General features: G+C 40.8%; 1 protein-coding gene across 2 annotated transcripts in view; it reads left to right on the top strand.

Annotated features, from left to right (window-relative positions):
* onecut3b (one cut homeobox 3b) overlaps window positions 1-25,599 on the top strand; it is a 32,460-nt gene extending 6,861 nt beyond the window's left edge. For both annotated transcript variants that reach the window (XM_072668909.1, XM_072668908.1), the window contains one exon: window positions 25,004-25,599. In XM_072668909.1, the coding sequence (XP_072525010.1) occupies window positions 25,004-25,296 (293 nt within the window). In that variant the 3' untranslated portion in view covers window positions 25,297-25,599. The remainder of the gene's footprint in view (window positions 1-25,003) is intronic.
* The last annotated feature ends 269 nt before the right edge of the window (window positions 25,600-25,868 follow it).

Here is a 25,868-nt window from a genome sequence, read left to right as displayed (position 1 = left end):
CTATTTGAGTGCTGTAAATTCCGCGCGAGCCCTCTCTATGTTACTGAAGGAGTTCCGCGCGGTTAAGGTCTGGGGCCTCCAGATTTCTCCCCAGAAGGGGAGGCTCTGAATGAGAGCTGGACCGGACGGCCATCAAACACTTAAGGAACGATTTCCTGTCAGCAGTTTGATGAGTGTCCGGCTCGCGCTCTCCCACAGCAGATGGGGGGATCTCCGACGGGCTTTTCCCTGCAAAAAAAAAAAAGGTCAGATTCGTGTGTTTTGGGCCCATGCGAGCCCCCGCGTCCCCCCTCGAGCCTCTCTCTCCAGCGACCGGCAGCTGATCGATAGCGCAGTTCCCCGCGTCCCTTTTAAATGGAGCGCGTGAATCGATACTCGATTGGGAAGCGCAGAGGCAGATAAGCGCGCGGCTGCGCCTGCTTTTAATTGAGCTCGCTTTGTTTAGTTGTTTTTTTTCTAGCGCGCTCTGATTAGACCACCTTTCCTCAGTTGCGTCCGTGTGTGACGAATAGGACATTAGCATGGGGTCTTTGGTGCCACTGGCTTATAGTTTTAACTGACCATTGGTCAAGACTCGCACAGCCATTGCTAAGTCAAAGTTCATTTGCACGAAAGCTGTGATTCCTATTTTGGGATGTTATTCCATACTACATTCCTAAATAGATGCTAACCTAAATGTTTCTTGGTCACCTTCACCTTGGTCAATTTGTTTAGAACCCTTAAACTAGGTTCTCCACACTCATACATCTCATTCCTTACAAAAAACAGGCTGCCAACATAAAAAATGTAAAAAAAAATTTTTAGGGAACCAACGTTTTTAAATCTATTGCATCACTACAAAGACCCCATTATTCGCCCCTTTATTTGTAAGATTGCACATTTTAAGGTTCTTCTCACTAACACCAAATCTCCATGTGTGGTTATTTTATAAGGTAACCTGATTAGCTCATACATCTCTCATTATTTATGTTTAAACAAAAAACAGGTTCTCAAAAGGTTCTTTTTGGGAATCAAGCTTTTTTTTAATCTATGGCATCACACCAAAGAACCCTTTATTTGCACCTTAATTTTAAGAGTACGCACTTTTTGTTTTTGTAACCTTTTTAAAGTTTGAAGAACATCCACAAAATGTAAAGATGTCAAGATGAACCGTTGAGTTTGGTATAGAACCTTCAGATTATGTTAAGTTAAATACAGAACACCCTCAAAATCGAAGGTACCAAAGGACTTCTTTGCACAGTGCCACAGAAGAATTACTTCAGGTTTGCATAGGTGGTTCTTTAGAGAACCATTTTGCGAAGGTTGAAGAACCTCCACAAAAAGTAAAGAGATCAGGACGAACTGTGGAGATTGGTACAGAACCTTTAGATTATGTTCTTAAAATCTCTCGAAGGTTCTTCACACTAACAGAGTTCTACTCAAAACAGTGTTGTTTAGCTAAAAGTGGTTCTTTTATGTGATTGATCATAGAACCCTTAAATGGGGTTCTAAAAAAATGAACTGCTGTATTATGTGGAAGGGTTTTCCGTCTTCAAAAAAGGTTCTTCTGTGGAAAAGTTCTTTAAGCAAAGAGGCTCTAACGTGTTCCATCTGTGGTATCACTTCATGATGGGTTTGCAGCTTTACTTTTAAGAGTGTAGTCTCAGCTTGAACTGTCTGGATTCCTGCATCGAGCCCTGAATCCAATACAGTTCCACCAAGGAATTGAAGAAAGTCTGCTTGCCAGGAGAAGGCTTAACGTACATGAGCAAATCCCACCTCACTGCTTGTAAAGTAATTGGCAATTGAGGTATAAAAGCTCTAAAGCTCTGTATTTTTTTTAAATGAGCATCTCACAATGGGTCAGTCGGTACGTTCTGAGCAATTAAAAACAGAAACAGTGTGAAAGACAAAAATAAGCACTGGTTAAATCATTTGCATTGTTTAACCAGAAGCTGCACTAAATAGCTACTGATGTTCATCAAAACGTTCATCATATTAAAAAGTAATGGGTTTCTGGTTCTTATGTCTCATGTATTTGACCACCAACAGAAGACACTTACCTAGAAGGATGCACTGGTAAATGTCCTTTCAAAGTCCAGTTCGTTATCCTGTTGAGAATCCATATGTTCGCCCTTAAAAATGAAGGTGCTTTATTTATGGAACCACTTTTAGTTTCATAAAGAACCAAGGGCCTCATTCACCAATATTTTTCAAAGATTTTTCTGAAATTTGTCCTTGAGGAAATTCGATGTCAGATGTTTGATGTGTTTTTAAAGCGCAGAATGGTTGGCAGTTCTGCTCTTCTAATGCTGAATCCCATTGTCCTCGTAAACTGAATAAATTCCATATAAGAAAACACTGGTGAATGCCAGGATCTTTGTGAAAACTTCGTAATTGGAGTTGAAGAAGAAGTGGAACCTTTACTAGATATATCTTCACTAGATATGACAGTACCAATTTAACCCCTTAAAAGGCCTAAGTGTTTTTACAAACTTCTATTAGCAGAAAATAGCCCCACCAGTTTGTTCAGTAGTCCCTGTAGTACCCTGAGTAATACACCATAGTGTGTAATAAACCTTGCTGTGTTAGGGGGTTAAAGGTTCTTCAGACGTCAGATCTCAATGGATCCAAAAGTGGTTCTTCTTTGGCACTGCTCAGAAAACAAACAAACATTTGAAGCACCTTTAGTTTTTAGAGTGTTCCCTATAATCAATGAGCTTAATAGGAGATTGAAATTTAAACCTATGCTTCCTCCCCAACCGTCCACACAGGCTTTGTCCTGTTGGTAGTAATTACATTCCTTCGAGGCTTCAGCATGAATAAAACTTTGTCTTAGTCTCAGTTGAGGTGAGCTCAGATTAAATACTTCCCTTTATACAGTCCAGGTTATCATATCAAATTTATTATGATCCCAATCGATGCACCACTAAAGTTTCCTTCTCTTTGCTTTTTGGAGGCAGTATGGATTCCCCATCGCCCAGACCCCCTGAGACAGGGAGGCAGCGGCCTCGTGGTTAGGGAGGGCAGCATTAGTGACCTGCAAGTGGACACACGTCCAATCTGTGCACATTTGAATGCCTAATGGATAGCTCGGCAGCCGTGATTAATTGCTTCTCAGCACAGTCAAGACACTCTCTCTCTGTCTCTTTCTCTCTCTCTCACTTCCCCCTCCTTTCGTTCTTCTGTAATGATTGCCTTGGTTTTGAATAACAGAAGTCTGAAAAGATGCAAGAAAAATTATGGAGAAATTATAAGATTGCAGTGGAGAAGTCAGTTATCAAGGTCTGCCTGTACTCTTGAAGATAAAGGTTCCTAATTAGTTCTTGGCTTGGATGTACAATTCTTAGTAAATTGCTACAGAACGCCCTTAGCAATGTAGGTGCCAAATAAGTTCTTTGCAGACAGAACAATTACTTTTGGTTCCCTAAAACTATCATTTTTGAAAAACTCAAATGTAAAGATGCCAAGAAGGATCTCTACTGGTGTAGAGAACCATCAGATTATGAGAAGGTTCTCTAAACCTTTCAAAGGTTCTTCACACTAACACATCTCTTTATGAAACAGGATTGTTTAGCCGAAACTGGTTCTTTTATGACATTGCTTATAGAACCCTTAATGACACCTATTATGTACTATATTATGTAGAAGGTTCTTCAAACTTCTGAAAGCCTCATTTACTAAAAAAAAACCCCAAACAGCTCTTTGACGGACCATCTGGGGAAAGGTTGTTCAGGCAAAGTGGTTCTAAAGTGGTTCTTCTGCCATTTCACTTCATGATGGTATCGCAACTTTATTTTTAAGAGTGTAGTCTCAGCCTGAACTGTCTGGATTCCTAGACGTTCAGCGAGGCCTGAATCCAATACAGTTCCACCAAGGGATTGAATGAAGTCTGCTTGCCAGTATCAGGCTTAACTTACACCAGCAAATCTCACCTCACCACATGTAAAGTAATCCGCAATTGAAATATATATATAAGCTAAAACTCTCCAGAATCTAGATATATCTAGATGTGTGCTCCCGATTGACAAGCCGGAACTACATGCAACCCAAACATCTTGTTCTCTGCCAATGCTTTGAACGGCTTGACTCCGTGCTCCCCAGGCTACATGTCCAAATGGTGAGAAGTGTGACGGTGTGAAAGAGTGAGAGCCTGTTTGCTAAGACCCCATGCTGAATCTCAGTGGGTTTCTTATGGTGTTGTTTTCTCTATATTCCCTCAAGATGAAGTGGATGACAGCGATCGACCATTTAGACTAGAACTATTGAATAACTCCCTGGTCAACTGGCGATTCGGACGCCAAGAAAACTGTCTTTAGTATGTTCCTTTAGATTGGTCGGAAATATGACAGCAAGGTCAAATCTTAAGTCATCTAAGTGCTCCTTTTGATAGAGGGAACTGCAACTATTTCTCTACCTATGCTAGGCCAAGTATTACAGAGTACACCCTAGAAAATAACGGTTATACAAAGTTGACAAGTTGTTTAAGCAATGTCATGGAAGAAGCATTTTTGTGTGTAAAGAAGCTTTAAATTGGCAAAAACTGGCTTATTGTTAACCCATTGAACCCTAGGTTTAGTATTTAGTTTTTAATCCTGACGCAGAAACTATTGTGAGTTGTTTGGTAACTGCTTTGTTTAGCATGGATTCCCCCAGGGTTCTATTTTAGGACCTATGAAACTGATGTTAAATTTGACAGCTGTGTAGGTATAAGAGTAAAGAACTGCAGTGTGGGCTTACACATCAAGTCTAAGTGGTTACACCTTTAAAATCTATTTTACCAAAATGGTTCCTCGTGGAAGCAAATATGATTCTTACATGGTAACTCTTTGTAGCCTTTTATTTTTCAAAGAGTGTATCTACCACTTAGCGCACTGTGCTCTGGTATATAGCAAAAGAAATAAAGTTACAGCCAACCTACAGCATAACATTAGGCCTGCAAATTTGGCTATGGATGCTCAAACTGTTCATCTACCTCTCAAGAAAACTAGTGTGAGAAGAGCATCAGGAAATTATAGGAACTGTGGCCCTTTTGTGAAGCACAGCGCTTCTGCACAAGAGGCCATATAGCTCAGAGAGGCTTAGCTGAGATATTCCAAGTGCACTCCAGATAACAGGAACACGGACACAACAAGTAGGGTTATAACCGTGAAGTGAATGTAGGCCAAAGTCAAGTGGCTTGTAGCATTTAATTAAGAAAATCCCAGCAAGAACTCTCTTTATGCCTCACAGCTGCTTCACCGTTGATCAGAGCCGGTGGTAATCCTTATAATGAGCAGGGTAGGAGGCCTATGATTTGAAGCAATCAGACCCACACTTATACCAAGTAAGGTCAAACCATAGGTGTTCTTCTAGTGGACATTCATAATGATAAGCAGTATGGCTGGGTGTGGTGTGATACACGTTGCCTGTAGATGTCATGACAACACAATTTAAGGTCTTAGAGGAGTACTCCAGGGTTTTTTCAACCTCACCATATGGTCAATTGACATATACACACGTCAACAGATTTAGTATTGTAAGGTAGTTTGTATTTGTACCTGAACATTTGTCAAATATTGCTCATTTTAATTGACCATATAATACATTGAAGGCAAATAGAGACTTTTTTAAAAGTAAGAGTTTGATATATGTACAGTTAAGGGTTTAAAATTGGTCACTCCCCAGTATATACAGTCTACGTATGGTAACTAAGCTGTAAAAAAAACAGCTCTGGTATTGTGATGTCACAAAATATTTGCCTATTCAGCCAATAGCAGATTAGTCCAGCTCACTCGCACTGAAGCTCATAGCAAATATATCAGGTGTGGGTTGCTTTTTCTTGTTCACTTCTTTTGACTACAGAGGTTTGGCCCTGCCCACACACACTGAAGCTACAAGGAGTGTTTCAGCCTAGGTTGTTTTCTGAATGAGGGCTAAAAGAACAGAGCAGCCAATCAAAACAGGGCTCATTAACATATATTAGTTTTTAAAGGCACAGTAAGCAAAAAAGTTCAATTAAATAAATGGAAAGGATTTGGGCCAATTAACCATGGTTAACTATATTTTTCCATATTTTTCATAGTAGCTATCGGATAATTTGTACCGAACGCTTAACAGGTACAGTTGCTTAAGAATTGAAAGTCTTATGAATTAACCAGATTGCACAGACAGTCAGCACATTGTAAGAGATTGTAAGAGAACCACAATGACCTTTATCTCAACTGGTGCTGTGGTGGAGACTGCTCTACTACATGTAGACATAAGGCTTCATTGGTGTAGTTATGTGGCCTGTGTATAAAACAGTGGAATTGGCAGTAAATTGTAAAATGTAAAATGTGAGATCTGTGGACTTGCCATTTCTCCACAAATAACAAGTGCTAAGATAATGGCTTCAGTGAAGCAAGCACATGGAATTGCTCATCTCAGGAAATCTCATAATTAAATGTAAGTTGGACGAGAAAGCAAGAGTCAGCAGTGGGCGAAAATCGCTGGCTGCTTCTGCTTTGCCACACAGCGCCATTACTACTGCTTCTGCTGCTTCTGCGGCTTTGTCATTCTCATATGTTTGCCTGGCTTTGCACGTATGAGAGATCAATAACATAGCCTCCCATCCCCCCTTTCCTCTCTTCTCTTCTCTTCTCTTCTCTTCTCTTCTTTTCTGCTCTTCTCTTCTCTTCTGCTCTTCTCTCCCTCTTTCTCTGTCTGCAGCACATCACAAAAAGATGACCCACCATCCATTACGACTGCCACAGTACTACTGAATAAGATTTGTTGGTGCAGTAAATTCACCCCCCCCCCCTCAAAAAAAACAACAACAAAAAAACGAAAGCACAGTCCCCCTGGTATTTCAGTGGTCACTGGAGATGGCGCAAAATGGCTGATGTCGTAAAAGGATGCCTACGAGAGAGAAATCTAGCTAACGGCCGAGTGAAAGCTCCAGTGAACAACAGCAGTGTGCAATTCTGAGACCAAGTTTGCTGATCGAGTTGCGAGTTCAGCCCAGACGTCTGGGCTGCGGTGTGCGTGAGAGCCATTAATGCGAGCGTGCAAATGTGTTTGTGTTCCAGTGGAAGGGTGTGAGCTGTGCCAGACGCGAGGATGTAGAGTAGTGCAGATGTGCGAGACTCAATATAGCCCAAGACCACAGCAGTAGAGAGACCAAGTCTAGCAGTCGTCTAGCAATTAGGCCCAATGTCTGACCAGTGTCTTCAGTTTACAGCATAATTGTCCATTTGAGACCAGTGTTTTGATGCAAGTCATGTGGAAATACTTACCAATCCTGCATAACGTAGAGAAAGTGTACAGTATGTAGAGACAGTAGAGGCTACAGAACTGAGAGTGAAGTTCCTTGATGGTTCCTTGATGGCTTGGGGGCGTTGTTCTAGGAGAAAAGTAATTGGTGTAGAAACTGTAGATACACTATCTGGAGGTTCTTTCAACTTTAAGAAGGTTAAAGAAGGTTCTTCAGGCTCATACATTTATTGAAAGGCTCTTGGAGGAACCAAGGGTGGGCATTGCGCACTTTCATTTTCCAACATTTGACATAACTGAAATATAACCATAAACATTCAGAGAGGTTTGCTGTAAAATGGGTTAGCGTAGATACTTGGCCTACTTGGATTTCCTTACAGTGGTGATGAGAGGAACCAGGGTTCCTTATGACTATGATACAAATATGCCAATTTGATTTCCTATCCAAAATGACCAGTGAACCTAGATACCCAGTCTTATACCCAGAGATATGTATATCCTCGCTGTCATGCAAAAACCTTGCATCTCCATTTTTATTGTTGTTCACTTTTTGACATAATGTAAATCTGGCAGTTGTTTTTATACTGTTGGCAACATTTCACGATGAATGACCCAATAGAAATGCTCCAAAATGACCCAGAATCCAAACTTTTTGTTTTGACTTGCATTGAAAATTGAAAAGTTTTTTTTCCTTCTCATGTAAAGTTGCCCTTTAGGAGATACAAGCTATGTATGTAATGTAATGTTGATGAAGCTAAAAAAAGGGGGTTTATTTCTGGAGGGTATTTTGCCTGACAAGGTCCTGCATGTACCCTATCCCAGGAAACAGGCAAGGCATTAATAGCGAACTTGTTTAATAGCTTTCTGAGATGTGGCTTTTAAACCAATTAAAGATTTGAGATACCTGGTTCCTATCACCACCACTGTGAACAATTCTGACTAGAATATAATGTTTAAAACTCTAGAATGTATTGAACCTTTAGTTTAATTATACAGAAATTGTGTAAAATTGGTGGGACTGCTCTTTAAACTGCTAAAAAGCCTATGGCCCACCAGCAGGCGCGGTAAGTGTTATTACAAACTCCTAGTACTAAAGAATAACCCCACCAGTTTGTACAGAAGTCCCTGTAGTTACTGAGTAATACACCTTAGTGTGTAATGAGCCTTGGGGAGTTAAGGGGATAAGCGTGAAGACTGATGTTAGATTATTGAGGAGATTTGCTCTGAATTACAATGCCCTGAAATGTAGAAATCTCTGAAGCAGCTAGACCTCCAACAGAGGCATTCGAATAACATGAAGTGCTACAAAACTATTTTAAGGAGTTCTCTATCAGTAATCTCAGACTCAGACTGCTGGGCCACCCGAGGCCTAGATTCCCGCTTTGGGCTTTAGGGTAGATTTCTGTCTGGGCTGTAGATTCCTCACTGGTGCTGGTTTGAAACCTCATCACCTCGCAGGTGCAAATGGAAACAGACGGCTTTAAACAGTCTAACTAGTAGGCGAAATACTGCATTTGTAAGTTGAAATATCATCAAACAGAAAACAAAGGAGTCTCTGATGACCCACTTTTCAAATAGCTTCAAGTGAGAAGCCAGAGTAAGAGGCAGGCCTACTGTACGTTCAAACCAGCACCGCGTACAGGGGGGCTGTTCAAAAATTCAAAAGAATAGCAAATACGATTTGGTTTCTGCTCTCATCTCCTCCAAACTGTGGAAGCGAATGTAAATATGCTTTAAAGCAAAGACAAAGTCTGGGGGAAAAAAATGAAAACACGCAGAAAATGTGTGTTATGTGAGATAAAAGCAGACGGCGGCGAGCTGCGATTGATTGAGGGTGGGAGAGATTTGACTTTGTGAAAAGCAGCGGATTGAGGCGAGCTGCTGAAATGATCGATTCTGCCGTTAATAATTGATAAGCGCGAGGGGGAAGGCAGGGAGGGGAGGAGGGGGTGGGGGGTTGTGGGCGCGAGGGTTTGTGGCTGTTGTAACCGAGTCAGCTTCTCGGTAAGCAAAGTAAAAACGTGTGGTGAATGTTTTAGAGACTGCTTTAAAGGGAATGGCTCATGCAAACATGCTAACATGGCTAATGCTAAATGGGAACAAGTGGCTACCAAATAGCATCATGTCTTTGTGTGGCACGACTGAACTTGTGGTTGCTTGATTTCCTTCACAAAGTGTCCAGACGCACCATCCAGCTAGTTAAGAGGTACCCTTTGCTGACATAACAGGATGCACTGGAAGAGCCATGCATGAGCCTACCATGAGCTCACCATGCTCAAATACTAGGGGATAAAGCCTCCTGGCATTTAGTTGTTCAGCAGAGGAACTGCTTTCTCTGGAGTGAAGGATCATCATCCATACCTTTGAGATGAGTCAGTGAGGTGTTTGTGAACCAAAACTAATCATCTAACCTCAGTACCTGACCTCAATAACGCTCTTGTAGCTGAATGCCGTCAGATTCCCAAAGCTCATGTTCCAACACCTTGTGTAAAGAGTGAAGACAGAGGGGGTTTTATTGTTTTCCAGTTGGGTCCAGTTATGATATTTGTGGGGGTAATTCATTTGATGATCATGATCATGATGATCAAGATCACTCCTCATCCCTCACAGGCTGCTTTTTAAAATGTACTTTTAATATATTGAAAAAAACTCTGCTCTGATTGGCAGTGCTAAATTGTGCCTAATTTAGAAAGCATGGCAGACCGATTATACACCCATTACACCATCTGGATGAAATGGTGGGCCTAAACTTCTGTAGGCAGAAATATGTAAATCACATCACAAAAAAAAATATATACATATATTTTGCAGAGTTTAAAAAAATACACATGATAAGTGTGACATTATGTAACAATTATTAAATAATTCATTAAACAGGAAGTAATTGCAGGTTATCGCTTACAAATACACAGGCTGTTAATTTTTTACTGTGCTTTTAAGACCCATGTATTGGCTGCTCTGAATTGTGCCTCATTCAGAAGGCAGTCAGTGTCTGTGTGAATGGGTGGGGCTAAACATCCGTAGGCTAAATATGTGGCTATTAGTAAACTGGATTTTTTTGTGACATCACAAAAGTAATGAAACTTACTTCCCATATATGAACAGATTCCAGTGAGGAGAGAAATACAGTCTTTCATAACAAGGCCCCTTTAATACCCTCGAGAAAATATTAATCAGTTGATCCAGGGTATGTGTCTACAAACTTTTGGACATTTATATTTGAACATACACTGTATGCCCAGATGTTTGTGGACACCCCTTCTCATGAATGTGTTCAGCTACTTCAAGTTGTACACATTGCTGATATGCAAATTCACACACACAGATTGTCTAGTCCCTGTAGAGAAGTACTGCCAATAGAATAGGACTCTTTTATGCAGATAATAAACATGAACCTATTGGCACAATGCAGCCTAATGGCCGGTGTGGGATAGAGGGGTATAAAGCCACCCGGCACTGAGCTGTGGAGCAGTGGAAGTGGAATTATTCTCTGGAATGACGGTTGTGCTCCATCCAATACTTCTGGGATGAGATGGGGCGTTGGGGATGAGATGGGGTGGTAATCATCCAACATCCTGATTTTACCAATGCTTTTGTGGCTGAATGCAATCATTTCTTCAAAGCAAAGTTCTCAAAATGTGGTAGAAACCTTCTTCCCTGGACAGTAGAGACAGTTACTCCAACAACAGCAGGGCGAACTCTGTATATAGTATTCCATAGTATAATGGTAATGCCGTAATGCTAGTGTACTTGGAGGTCATACAGTTTCAGAGTTAGCTTTGTTGATTGCTGGGGACAATTGTACAAGGGGTCACAGAAAGACCCCTGAAACCGAATGAAAGCTTATGTATGTGCAGTGTAGCCTATATACGAGCCTTTAGACATACTCAATAGCAGAGTAAAATTCTCAGCCACAGCCATGGCGCCTTCTCATTTGCATGCCCCACTGATTATCATTTTGTTCTTGTCAGCAAAATACACTCCAATGCAATCCAAGGTTGTGATCATTTGATATTTGAAGGTTGAAGAGAGCCGTGTGTCTGTGTGTGTGTGTGTGTGTGTGTGTGTGTGTGCATTGTGTTCAGGCAGAACGGGCAGGGTCATAGGGTTATGTGCGTTTGTGCATGTGCGTGTGCCTGTGCATGCCAAATGTACATGAGCCTGTGTGATGCGTGTGATGGTATGTCAGTGCGGGCCCACTTCATTTCATGTCCCTTCATGTATGTGCGAAAGCAAGTGAGACGGAGAGCGTTCGTCTAAATGTGTGTTACGGCATGAGTGTGAAAGTACATGTGTGGGGCCGTGTTGTGAGGATGTGTGTTGTATGTGCGTGAGTGTGTGAGTTTGTATGTGATCGGGTTATAGAGTGTGCCTGCGCTATACATTGTTAAGGCTTATCTGACTTGCGCTGAATCTGTATTGATTTCCTTTCCCCTGCTCTCTCCCTCCATCTCTGGGGCTCCCACCAGCAGCAGCTAGCCAAGCAGAGACACACACACACACACACACACACACATATACAGACGCACACACAGAACAGCCAGCAGCAGCAGTCAGCCAAGCAGGGCCCACTGCTCACAATACTATCCCACCAACAGAGCTGTTTCTGCAACACACACACATTCCATACACACACACACACCCCACACCACATCACACACACTACACAAAAAAACAGCAGACACAGACAAAAGAACAGATTCCATTTGAAAGGTCCAACGCCAGATACATACTGGCAAATATAAAAAAGACAATAAAGGACTAAAGGTTCCACAGTCAAATACATACCTGGTGTATATCATAAAGATAATACAGGCCGATAAGGATCCCAGCTAAATGCGTACTGGTTGAGATAATAAAGAAAATAAAGGGCTATAAGTTCCACAGTTAAATACATACTGGTAAATATTATGAAGATACTAGAAGCTTGTAAGGTCCACGGCCAAATACAGACAGCTAAATATAATAAAGAAAACAAAGGAATAGAAGTTCTATAGTCAAATACATACTGGTAAATATAATAACAATATTCAAATCCTAGCATTTCCATGGTGAAATACATACCGTAAATATAAACCAATAATAAAAGCCAGCCACATACATACGGGTAAATATATTGAACATAGCTAAAGCTTGTAAGTTCCACAGCCAAATATATACTGGTAAATAGAATTACTATAAAACAGGCCTATAAGGCTTGTCGTTAAATTCACACTGATAAATGTAATAAAGGCCTACATTATAGATGAATGAATAGTCAGGTATAGCTTGGTTCATATTATTAGAAAGCAGCAGCTCCGAACAATGTGTGATCATGATTAAAGGAAATGAATCAAGGTTGTTTCTATGTTGTTTCTAAGACTTTTTTTTATTAATATACATACATATATATATATATATATATATATATATATATATATATATATATCAAAACATGAATATATTTGTGCTACTATATGTATAGCAATGCTGCAGTAATCAATATATCATGGAGCTAGACAGCGGTGCTTTTTTCTTATCTGCATTGGCCTTCATTCTCCGCTGTGGGGAAAAGGGGTCAATAGCAACTTACTGTCTAATATAGAAAGGATTGTAGAAAGGATGGTAATATTTTTTTATTGTGAGTTTCACATTAAGAATGGAGGATCTAAAAATATTTTAGCTGACAACAGCATTTCCAGACGACTACGCTAAATTAAACTACCTGTCTGAATGACTGTCTGCCAGCAAGGTGAGGAACTGTCCTTTCATAGGCTGCTTACGTTTTAAACCATTCGTCTGCATTTGTTCACATTCAGTTAGAAAATCATTCAACCCATTTGGATGGACCCAGCCCACCCGGAGCCAAGTTTCGGCCCTAACATCTCAGTTCTAATATTGAAGGGTTTTGAATTGTTCCCTAAAAATTCAGCTGGATATTCAGTTCTAGGAAAAATCAGGGTTACAAAACCATTATAGACCTATCTTCTTCTAGAAACATAAAAAACATGACCTAATTCAAAGGTCTTTTCATTTTAAAGGCTTTGAGCCACTCCTATAGAACGTTTTTGTGGTTTACACTTGCATTTCTCTGCAAGCTGAAAGATACTGAACCATCATTGAACACTAATATGACTCAGGTCACACAGCGGTTTACAGTTCTATAGTAAATGTTGTCCTGTTTGCTTAACCAGAGTTACATAGTGCAGTTAGCAGAGTGCCGAGCCCGGAGTAGCAAAGATAGAGACGTTCTTCTCACTATTACAATTCTCTGGAGCATCATAGTGATTTTGAAGCTGCTATTTTAATGTAAAATACTACATACTGTTGCTTTAAACCCTATCAGACCTAAGATTTCAGTTCCAAAAATGAAGGTTCTTGACTTAACCAATGTGAAATTGGGGAAACTCTGTGTATAGAACATTGCCCTTATCTTGAGGTTCTTTAATCCTAAAACCTAACACACCTAACACCACAGTTCTAAGACAAAAGGTTCCTAAATAGTTCCTGACTTAAAGAATGTAACTTTTCAATGTGTATAGAACTTTAAACTGTAAAGATTTAAAAGAACCACAACATAGGATAAAGGTTTTTTTGTGAGTTCTGAGAGTCAAGCTAAATCATTTCAGCAACAACAAATCCCTGCATGAACACTGAGGGTGGCTGAAAGTCTGTTGTCTTGCAAAACCAATTCGTAATCCAAGATCCAAAGTCAACGGCACAAGGAATGGCTTAAAATCATTTCGATAACTATATATATTTGACTCGTTTGTAGACAATGGGTTCAAACCCTGTATTCTCTTGACTCACAAAAGGTTAGAATACTTGGCTTTGGAAAACAAGGTAGAAAACAAGATGCCATTTTCAGGAATGAATGGAAAATATATCATAAACACAACATGAATGAAAACAGCCTTGAATGCCATGTAACGTATTGGTTATATGTAATGATCTAGCCCTAGAAAAGGAGTATTGATGGATGACGGGATACAGAATTAGAGAGAATGCGACTGGGGCTGAATATGACATACAAAGCAAATGCTATAGACTGTATAAGAAACAAAAAAAGAGCAATTCATGCCTGCTTTCAGTTCAGTTCTAAAATTGTGGTCTTCAGTCCAGAACACAGGACCCCCAAAGTTTTGTACTATCTATGCATGATTAGTAAAGGCCTAATCTTTAGGACCCCTAAACTAACTAATATGAAACTATAGACCCTTAGTGTTTATGGGGTTAATCAAACAAATAATAGCTTCACCAAAAAACTTCACCAGTCAACAATTGCAAGTACTGTACGAATTTTGGGATGTAAAAAAAGAGCATCCCCATGCATGCAGTGCCTTGCATCCACTAAAGGATCTAGTAAAGGCCTCTAATAGTGTAATGTGGGATTAATATAAGATCTGTTATAGATCCTTTGCTCCTTGGCTTCTAGATCAATCAATCTGTCTATGAATGGCATTTAATTGAGCTGGTAGGGATAGATCTGGCTTGTCAGATGTTTGTCCACTGAGCAATTGATTTTGGAGACCAGTTAGGAAACGTAGTGGACACAGAGGAACTGGCCCTGACCTGAACTATAGGAATGTTCAGCTTCTATTACAACCATCCTCCAAAGGCCAAGCTCACTCTGCATGTTCCCACACTCGCTCATATCCAATTACAGGGGAGGCCGCATGCCATAGCAACTACTAATATTAACAGGTGCAGCACTGTGCACTCATCACCAGCTTTCCCAAAACTAAGCATTAAATGATTATGATTGCCTGCATCTGTTCTAAAGGTTCTAAATGGTTCTAATGGTTAATGGGTATAACAGGTTCTCTCTCTCTCTCTCTCTCTCTCTCTCTCTCTCTATATATATATATATATATATATATATATATGAGTGAATGTGTTCCTGCGTGCGCGCGCGCCCGAAGGCAGAGTGTGTTTGTTGCTCCAGTTAACGTGCATGCGATATAATGCTTCCCATAAACTTATTACAATACAAAATATTATAAGAAAAAATATTATTATTATTATTATTATTATTGTTGTTGTTGTTGTTTTTAGTGGTAGTACTTTAGGTTTTGCTTTCAGTTTACACTGAAAAACGATTCCTGATGAAACTGTGTCACATGGCCGCACGAGGTTAAGACATGTAGACATGTTACGTCAGCACGATTGCTTTCTTTTTTTGACAAACATGTGACGTAATACATTTGATTAATTTACATCCACTTGATTTTAAATGATACGAATTCAAGCTACATTTTTCATTTTTGATTGTTTTGGGATATTTGTCTTTTTGGGACCTTTTTAACGAGTTTGTAACAAAACCGTATTGTTTATTGTTTATTATAAAGGTTTGGGAATATTCTGTTCATTTATCGGGGAGGGAATACAAAAGCTCGTGCATCTGAAAGCGTGCAGAGACGAATTCAGAGACGCAGTGATCTTTAAGCAGATACACACTTCCAATATTTACACCCTCTGACTGCAGCGGGACACGCGGCAAACGCAGCCTACAGCTGCACGGGTGAATAACAGGGCATATCATATATTTATATAAATCAGTATTATATATTAACACATATACACATGCTATACATGAATAAAGGCCACGGGTTTTTATTCATTCTGCTTAAGGAAAAATGTTAATTATGTTTGATCTTCCACCTACAGATCATACAAACCTTCCTCGTGCTGCTGGTCACTTTAATGAGGCTTTAATATGAAGACATTAGTTCCATTCACAGTCACATCCGGGGACTCTGGGATGACGACAAGCGAAATTCAGTTTTTGACGAAAATGAAAAATCGACTCGAAATGTCTCGAGCTCTGTCCTCCCATGTTGTGTCCGAGGATGTATCGATGGAGAAAATTGACATCGTGCTCAGATCACCCATAGATAGCCTGCAGCTGCGACGGACCTTCTCGTGTCCATGCGCACCTCACCACCTTCACACTCTTAAAAATAAAAGGTGCCTTAAAAGGTTCTTTGAACGATGTCATAGAAGAACCATTTTGGTTTCATAAAGAACCCTGTTTGTAATGTGGGAGAACCTGTAAATTGGTTATTAACCTTTACTTTGAGTTATTCCTCAAACAGGGGCTTCAAAGGGTGCTTCTAGGTGCTTCCATAAAGAACCATATTTGTAGTAGAGATATGTGAGCAAGCGATTCTTCAAAAGGTGCTTCAAGGTGGTCCTATCTAGGAAGTTTAAAGAAGGTTTAAATGGTTAAAGAACCTTTACATCAAGTGATGGTTCTTTAGACATTTTAAAGGTTCCTCATACTTACACATCTCTCTTACAGGCATGCTTCTATTTAGTCCCGAAATTGGTTCTGATTGGTTTTAGGAGGGAACCTCCTCTACCTCGACCTAAAATGACAGTTCTGATATTACGCACGATACGTTTCCACGTGGCCAAACGAAAATTAGTCGAGCACATAAGGATATATGAGGCTCTGTGCCGCGGCCGATCAGGCCTATCGATGAACAGCTCTATTACCCTGTTTAACAGACACGTGTTTATGGAGTGTGCAGAGGCCTGCTTGGACCAAGTGGAATAGCCACAGCAATTTCTCGTCAGCAGTGGACCGTGAGAGGGGCGCTTTTAACCCCCCTAGTCAGAAATAAGACGAGTCCCGCTCGGAACCATCGATCCCCAGCCGAGCGGTGTGCCGCACAGTGCGGTTAGATGATCGATCCCGTCCCCGTAGCCTCCATCACCCCAACACACACTCACTCAGACCGCACGCACGCGTTTGGTTTTGCTCACACACCTTCAAAGGCTGGGATTTCTCGTCAATTATTTAGGACCTGGCCCGGGCTACTTGTTGACTCTGCTGAACTACTTCAACAGAACTGAGTCGATTCTTACAGTCTAAAATTAAACGTATCTCGCCGGGTTGAATCAGCGGTTATAGTATTGAATCAATACCGATTCAGCCCATCTGTGGTCAACTGGACTTACATGAACTGCCCCACACTTTTAAAATTAGAGATCTTAACTTGTACGGATAGTTCTGTGAGTCGGTACAGAATCGGTACGTTTTGTGGTGGTTCTTTAAACTTTAATGTTCATATCTCCTTAGGACCTTTAAACAACGCTAGACTGAAAGGCTCTTCAGAAAACAAGAACCCCTTGGCACCTTTCATGTTTTAAAAATGTGGTTCTAGGTAACACGCATGTATAGCAGGCTATAGAACAACTCACATCTTATGGTTATGGAACCATAAAAAACAGGTTTGTAATAGATGAGTGTGTATGTGTGTATTATGAATAATAATAAACCCCGACCTATCACAAACATGGTTCTTTACATAGAAGCAAAAGTGGTTCTCCTATGGCATCACTCCTTTGAAATATATGAAGCACCTTTATTTCATTTTTTGTCACAGAACCTCTATATAGAACGATGTTGTATAGAACGAGACTCTCAAAAATAACGGTTCTTCGAATGGTTCTTTGAGCAATGCCATAGAAGAACCCGGTTCCACAAAGATCAGTGTACGAGATAAATGAGAGTGAAGAACCCTTTAAAGGTCTACAAGTCTGCATCACTTGATGTCAAGGTTCTTTACCAATTTAAAGGTTCTACACCTCCTTACACATCAGGTCAGTTCCTCAGTGTCCACATCTCTACTCTCTTTATTATGAACATACGTTCTTTATGGAACCAAAAGTGGTCATTCTGTTGCATCGTTCAAAGATCCTTTTGTAGCACCTTTATTTTTAAGAGTGCCCTCTGGAAAGCTGGAAAGTCATAATTTACAGGAGCAGTTACGCACGAGCTGGTCTAAGGTCTCCGTTCAGATAATTTAAACCGCTTTTCATTCACGCCCCAGAAAACACAAACGGCGAATATTTGTTCAGCCCAAAGGTTCACGTTTCAATACCCAGCAGCTCATGAAAAATGGCATTGCAGCGAGAGAACAGCCTGAAAGGTAAAACGCAGCTTCCAGAAAACGGAACGGGCACCTAAAATATTGCTCGCGGACACAGGCATGGAGAACTCCATCCATCTTAGTGATAACATATCAATAACTGTGATTACCACTGGATTACGAAATTAAACAGACTCTGCCAATTAAAAGGCAGTTTGCAAACAGTCAGAGGACAAGTTGGCTTGCATTGGAGACATCTCTGAACCTAAACCTTCTCATTAAGAGAATAAATATCAGCACTGTCTTGTAAAAACCTTGCATCTCCATTTTTTGTCGTTTTTCACCTTTTGGCTTAATTCAAATCTGCCAGTTGTTCTTTACACCGTGTCAGACTTTCATACTAAACGGACCAATAGAAATGCATTGGAATTCAATATTTTTTTACATTGACCTCCATTGAACATCAAGATTTTTATCTTCTTCTGTAAAGTTGACGTTTTAAAGATGCGAGATTTTGCGAGACAGATATTTTTATTTGCCAGACATTCAAGAGTTGTTTGATTTTAAGTTGGCATGATTATGATATCAGTAAAAAAGTTTTTTTTTAAACTAATCGATTTATTTTGAGCTGTGTGAACACAGGGTTGTATCCCGATTTCTTCGTCATGGACAAAAAAACATAGCTTTTAAATATAAATGTCTCCAGTGCCTAAACTGTGATGTGTATATAAACCACCACATGCAAGTACACACCCACACACGCCCAGAAAATATGACGTTCTGACGTTCTGTATTGAGTGTGTTTGCGTGTCTTAGCTCGTTGGAACTATATAGCATTAAATGCCTGCATGGCTATTATAGCATAAACGGCAACAAACGTTAATGCGATAAAATAATCCGTTTGAATAATAATCGGGTTTTTTTGAGCTGTGTGAACACGTTTGTATCCAGATTTGCTTTGTATTTAAAATGCATTTGAAGCTCTGAAGCCCACACTGTGCTGTGTATATTCACGCTCACATGCAAATACACACACACACACACACACACACACACACACATATATAGAGAAAGAGAGAATAAGCCAATGTGATCTATAGTGAGTGTGTTTTTTTTTGTTTCAGCTTGTGGAAACACTGTACAGCATTAAATGGCTGTATGGCTATAATAGCATAAATGGCAACAACACACGTTAATGCAGTAAAAATAAAACGTTTTAAACGTAATCGATTTATTTCCCGCAGTGTGAGTTCAGATTTTTATCCAGATTTCTCCTTGATGTTTAGTAAAATAGCTTTTGAAATGTTATTTTCTCAGATGCATTGCACACGCGCGCGCGCGCACAGAGGAAAAAGGGGAGTGAGAGTATCTCGAAATTACAGGTGAGCATTTAATTCCCCTAAAATGAATTTGCGTCGAGAGGAAGACAAATAAGCTAACATGTTGCTGGCATTGTAAAACGGCTGGAAGTAATGGCTCGCTACGGAAAACAGACATTATGTATTAAATTATCAGTATATTAGCGCCAACACTCACTCATTCCATTACACACTATTGAGTCTCGAGCTGGGAGCCAGAGAAAGCTTGGCATGGGGGACTGAATTAAATAAATGCTCCATGAAATGGTCTTAAAAGCGCAGGTCAATCGATGTTGAGTCTAATATTGTTCTGTAGGAAAAACGCGGAACAATTGGAACAACAAGGACGATTAAGAAACGACGAGAACCCGATATAGTGTGTGGACAGGTGTCAGGGAAGGCCTCGTTTACGGAGACCTGCTTTGGCTTTTTGACTCCAGGCTTCTGGCAGTCATTCATGAACCCGGAGAGTCTGGGATGCCGTTTTGATATTAAAAGCTCGAGCACGGATTTGTAACTCATTTTGGTTCATTCCTCTGATGGTCTTAGAAGGTTTGCGTCACCACGGCTCTTCTTAAAGCAATGAAAACTATTCTCCAAACAGGCTGTATCACTACACCATTGGTGGTTCCTCCATTCACACCCACCCTCTGAGGCTTTGTAAATCTGGTTGATGCCTTTATCCACCCCTTTAGCGTTGTCCTGAAATCCTCCATAATGGCTTTAATACTACACAGTACCATACAGATTAATCTGATCTTACGCGTGGAGCATTGAACCTATAAGAAGAGATGGTGTCAGGAGAGACTAAAATTCCGTTAGATGGAGACCTTCAGCCAGTGAGTGAATGCGTTTAAGGGGCTTATGTAGGCCAGCTTAAATAACCGAACCCCCAAGAGCTGCTCTCATTTACTTCATAGTAGCCAACTTGCTTCTTCAGCAAATCCTACCAATGTTCAAGTATGAGAATGTACTGAAAGTACCTTTGTGGCCAATACACTGCAAGCCTAGTAATGAACAGAGCAACATGCTGCAATTTTCTTTTATTTATTGATAGAATAAAATAGCTTGATGTTGCTCTCTTAAAAATAAAGGTGCTTCAGATGGTTCTTTAAATGATGCCATAGAAGAACCACTTTTGTTATATGGATTTAAGGTCAAATGGTCTAAATTAAAGGTCCAAAGAACCTTCTTTTGATGTACATATCACATATCACAAAACATTGTTGTTTATGGAACCATCTGTGGTTCCTCTGTGGCATCGCTCAAAGAATCATTTGAAGCACATTTGTATATCCAAAAAACATTGTTCTCACTCAAAAAGTAAAGTGGAAACATCACCCATTTCCTTCTGACTAGGGTTGCAGACCCAAGGGCAAGCACACTACACTACACCAATAGAAGTCCTTGGCCAAGACTCCTAACTCTGCAGTTACCTGCTTGTCTAACAAATGTGTTTAGAAAACTGCATCAGACTGTTTGCCAACCCATAAAAACGTCATACCTGCAAAAAAATCAGTGGATCCTTTAAGACAGGCCCGGCCACGCCCCGTAGCAGCACAACAGAGGCTTCAGAGTACTGCATAGTGCAACCCAGGTGTATGGCTAATTTTTGGACCATGCTTTCCTCTGCTCTGGTCAGAAGAAGACAGCAACATATTGACTCATACAGCAGCACAGCCACAGCCACTGACAGAACCAAGCCTACACTGCTCTTCTGCTGGGTCTGGTTGGGTTGGCTAGCTATGAGTGCTTAGAGAAGCACTAAAGAAGAAACCAGCTGCGATTGACTTTTACACTATTGGTTTGATCCACCGATGTGCTGTCATTACACTTTGTAGACGTGTGTATATATTGCACTTAGAGTAAAACTGCTTATTTATTTTCTATATGAATGTATATATCATTTTTCTTTCCACCCTCAAAAAACAAAACAAAAAAACAAAACAAAAAAACAACAACAACAAAACACCTGCCTATTCAGCCCTCAAGAGCTTTAGCTCCACCCACTCTCACTGAAGCTATAAAGCATACAGAACAACCAATCGGGACGTTTATCTTATAGTCAGAGCAAAAAACAAACAAACAAACAAACAAAATTTGCTGTTTAATTCTAGGAGAAACAGAGGTCGTGTATAAATACATCCTGATTGCCCGATTTACCAATAAAAGCGCCACAATTCAGCCCTCAGGAGCTTTAGCTCCACCCACTCACACTGAAGCTAAAAAAAAAAAAAGCCTGGCGGAAGCAGACAGAGCAACCAATCAGAACAGAGCTCATTTAATTTTGCCAGTCTTACAGAAAGGCAGAGCAAAAAACAGAGGTCGTGTATAAATGAATCCCACCTAAACCTATAAAAGCATTAGAAAAGAGACAATTTTAATTTCCATAAGTACACAAATAAACACATACGGAAATAAAAAATATATAATTATAATAATACATGCATTTGTGTATATATATATATTTATTTATTTCTATACGTTAATACATTAAATCAGAAGTATTTCAGGGTGCAGATGCTGTGCAGCTATTTCTGAGCTATGGCTTCAAACGTGACCTTTCATACATTCGGTCACATTCAGATCTATGAAGGTGACTGACCGCTTTGCTCATGTCCGTATATTTTACATATAGCCTGTGTGTGTGTGTGTGTGTGTGTGTGTGTGTGTGTGTGTGTGTTTCAGGTGTGCATGTAAACAAAGAAAATCGAGCAGTTCGCTGCTCTTCTGTTTGCTGTAATTAGGCTTTGCACACATTACGCGCTTCACAACTGTATTGCGTTCACTCACAGCTGTTTGACCCGGGAGATTAGAATAGGTTATGCGTGAAATTGGACCGCGGGGAGTGAGGTATTGAAAGCTAGGCCTGATGCCGTTCTCCTCTCAGACGTCCAGTGTCCTCGCTTCAGCTCGCAGTCAGCGATAATTAACGCACTTGCCATCGTTCCCGTTTGCATTTCTGAAAAACAACCGGGGGAGAAGAAAGTAAACAGGGATATTAAAAGCTCCTGTAGCGTTTGGATGCAGGCTCGAGCCGTTGTTGATGGCGATGGTTGATGCTCGAGGTTTTCAACATTTTAGATGTTTTTTAAAATAGAAATCTTCTCCAGCAAGGCGCTGTCTCTAATGCACGAGGCAGAATGTGCGTCTTTCTTCTTTCTGTCTGCGCTCGGCTGTTGCCCTAAAAGCTGCAATGATCGATTTTCCTCTGTTTTCTCCTGCGCACGTGGTCCAGTAATCAGGGCCCCCTTCCCGCGCGATCGATCCGTATTGATCCCTCGAGCCCAGTGCGCGCGGCGCTCGGGGAGGCGCGAGAGCCGCGCCGGAACGGGGGGACATCAGGAGGCGGAATGTGGGAACGAGAGAAACGCGCTACAGTCTCGCGCTCGATACCAAAAAACCGAGACACAAACGGACAAAAGAGCTCTAAATATAGGTCAGAGAATAGCCACGACTCATTATGGCCTACAGTTACACTCCTGTGGTACTTTATATATAATACTGCTTTTATATATATATATATATATATATATATATATATATATATATATATATATATATATATGTGTGTGTGTGTGTGTGTGTGTGTGTGTGTGTGTGTATCTATAAATATATATAAATATCTCACAATATACTAACAGCAGTGTAACTCCATAAATATATTCTATATGTAGTACACACACACACACACACACACATATATATATATATATAAGTTTATATATATATATATATGTTTGTGTGTGTTGAAAGGGTGATCTTGTTGAAGCCATGTTGTGCAGACAGTTTAAATGTGTGTATGTCTTTGTGTCATTGTGTGTGTGTGTGTGTGATGTGCAGTGGTATATGAAAATGATGGATGAGCGTGCAGTTGCTTTAGATGGCAGCAGTAAACAGATTTGACTGTGTAGGAGAAATCGATCGGCTCATGGCTCTCTGTAATTAGACATACAGCGCCAGGGCCTGGCTTTCACACTCTCAGCACAATCTCACAGGGGGAACCCTCACTGCAACACACACACACACACAGAGGCAGCTAAGTGTGTGTGTGTGTGTATGTAAGTGTAAGTGAGAGAGAATGAGAGACAGACAGATGTGTTTGGGCCCCTTTTTTATCTGTTTATAAGGATATGATGCAGATACACTGCAGACGTTTATGTTTTGAGCAGGGAATATTAATATTTTAGCTCTAATCATAAACCTTAAACCATAAAGCCTTAATCATAAACAGCATGTAGATTTTACAGTTTAATAAACAAGTAAATAAAAAACATACCATAAAATACATTAAATGGTGCAAATTTGTGCACAAATGTACAGTCTGGCCTGTTTACTAGTGCAAAAGCAAAAAGGGCCTTTCAGAAACCTGCATTTTTAATCAATCTTCAGTGTAAAATAACAGAGTCAGCCCGTTTGACTGAAAATTGAACTAACAACAGGTCTGTAAAAGCGAACGACCACAGCGTATAGCTTTATTGTCTGTGTCTTCCACTGCTGTGGTTTATAGGCAATCTGGCTCGGTCTACAGCCATATGGTAGCATCTTGTATGTAGTGTGGTCTGTGTGGTTGAAAGCCAGCACTTGTACATGAATGTAAATCCGCTGAATGACTGCAAACAGCTTGGAGAAGGAGAGTGGATTTTGCTCGAGGGTTCTCCGACCCTGAGTCCCTGAGGATAGCCTCTTCGTATTAAAGACACACACACACACACATTTGAAATCCTCACACATAAGTGAACATATGTTTATCTTTAATGTTCAATAAACAAAGGCAAAGACGTGATACGTATTTTGGTAAAAATCATATGTAAACACCCCCCCCCCACCCAAAATGCTGTTCAATCCCATGATGACACTTATTATATGGAATACTCAGGAATCATGTAAGCAAGTCAATCAGGGGTAACGTAATCAATGCAGTTTGAGGCCGATTTCTGATTGCATTGGCTTACACCAGTCGGCAGGAAAGTAATCTTAACCAGTTATATTATTTCTGTCTTCCCCTCCCACAAACCCCCCCAACATCAAGTGAAAATGGTATGGAAGTAAAATGCAGTGTTATGTCCAATGCATGTTGACTGTTGTAGCTTTCTGTAGTGCCCTCCTAGTGCATTATAATGGACTATTTAAAAAATCATCATAATCAAATAAAAAAAATCCTCATAACCAAGTTATTTACCTAGGTAGGGCACTGTCAGTGCTCAGTTTGTGACATGACTCTACATTGAGCTGCTAGGGAGCAATGATGGGTGAAAAGGACAGTGCTGAGAAAAAGTAGGCCAGCCCAGATACCATGGACAGCAACTGCACCTGTTTACTAGGTTTGCTTCAGGCCTATTAAATCATACATTTCCATCACCAACTTTGTGTTATTAAAGAAAAGAACTGACCTCCAAAGCAAGTGGAAATTCCATTGTATGTTTGATTACTGTCTTATTTGGTAAACAGAAAACTCCCACTCCTGCTTTGAGTATTTGAGGATTCTACACTGCCATATACACACTTCAGTGGCATATGTGTGAACATTAGTTTTGACTCTCTCTCTCTCTCTCTTTCTCTCTACTGGCCGTGCAGCCTGCAAGAGGAAGGAGCAGGAGCAGCACAAGGACCGCAGCCTGGCACCCAAAAAGCAGCGACTGGTCTTCACCGACCTGCAGCGGCGCACACTCATCGCCATCTTCAAGGAGAACAAGCGGCCGAGCAAGGAGATGCAGATCACCATCTCGCAGCAGCTGGGCCTGGAGCTCTCCACCGTCAGCAACTTCTTCATGAACGCCCGCCGCCGCTGCGTGGACCGCTGGCACGACGAGGCCAATGGCAGCCCAGGCCAGCCGGGCACCTCCGCCACCACCTTCTCTAAGGCCTGAGCGCCTGGCCCACTGCGCCTGCCGCTGGTCGGAGCCTTGACCCACTCCAGCGCATCTAGACCAGTGGTGGCTGCAGTGGTAACAAGTTCACATCTGGCGTTCGTCCATCCAAGCTCGAGAAACCTCAACCTGCTCGGCCGGGGCATGGCCAATACTGGATGCCTCTACTTAGACACAAGCTGCCCTACGACCAGTGATAAGAGGGTCTGCAGGCATGCTCTGGTCTTTTAGCCTGTGGTTTATGTCTTCATTTATCTGGTTGGTTCACTTTATGATGCAACCAACCGAGGTTTTGTTTTCAATATGGCATACGTCGTTTAGTTGTCATTTGCCCAAAGAAGGCCTAAGGCCTGGTCTGAAGGTTGCTAGGCTTGATATTTAAGCCTTAAGCCTTCGGTTCTAACCGTCCTTCGTTCCTACAGTTGGTCTTTTACGTTGAACTCGTGTTCCAGGACCTTTGTCTTTAAACAAGTTAGGAACGAATAAGGAAGAGATGGCAATAAGTGTCCCAGCACATTCCCCTTACTTTGTTCTGTAATCAGTGAGGTGAAAGAGCTTTAACCAAAAAAAAC

The sequence above is a fragment of the Salminus brasiliensis genome, chromosome 23, assembly GCF_030463535.1.
Source record: "Salminus brasiliensis chromosome 23, fSalBra1.hap2, whole genome shotgun sequence".
Classification (NCBI taxonomy): domain Eukaryota; kingdom Metazoa; phylum Chordata; class Actinopteri; order Characiformes; family Bryconidae; genus Salminus; species Salminus brasiliensis.
Note: the sequence above shows the minus strand (reverse complement) of the source record. Positions and strands in the feature narration are given on the sequence as shown.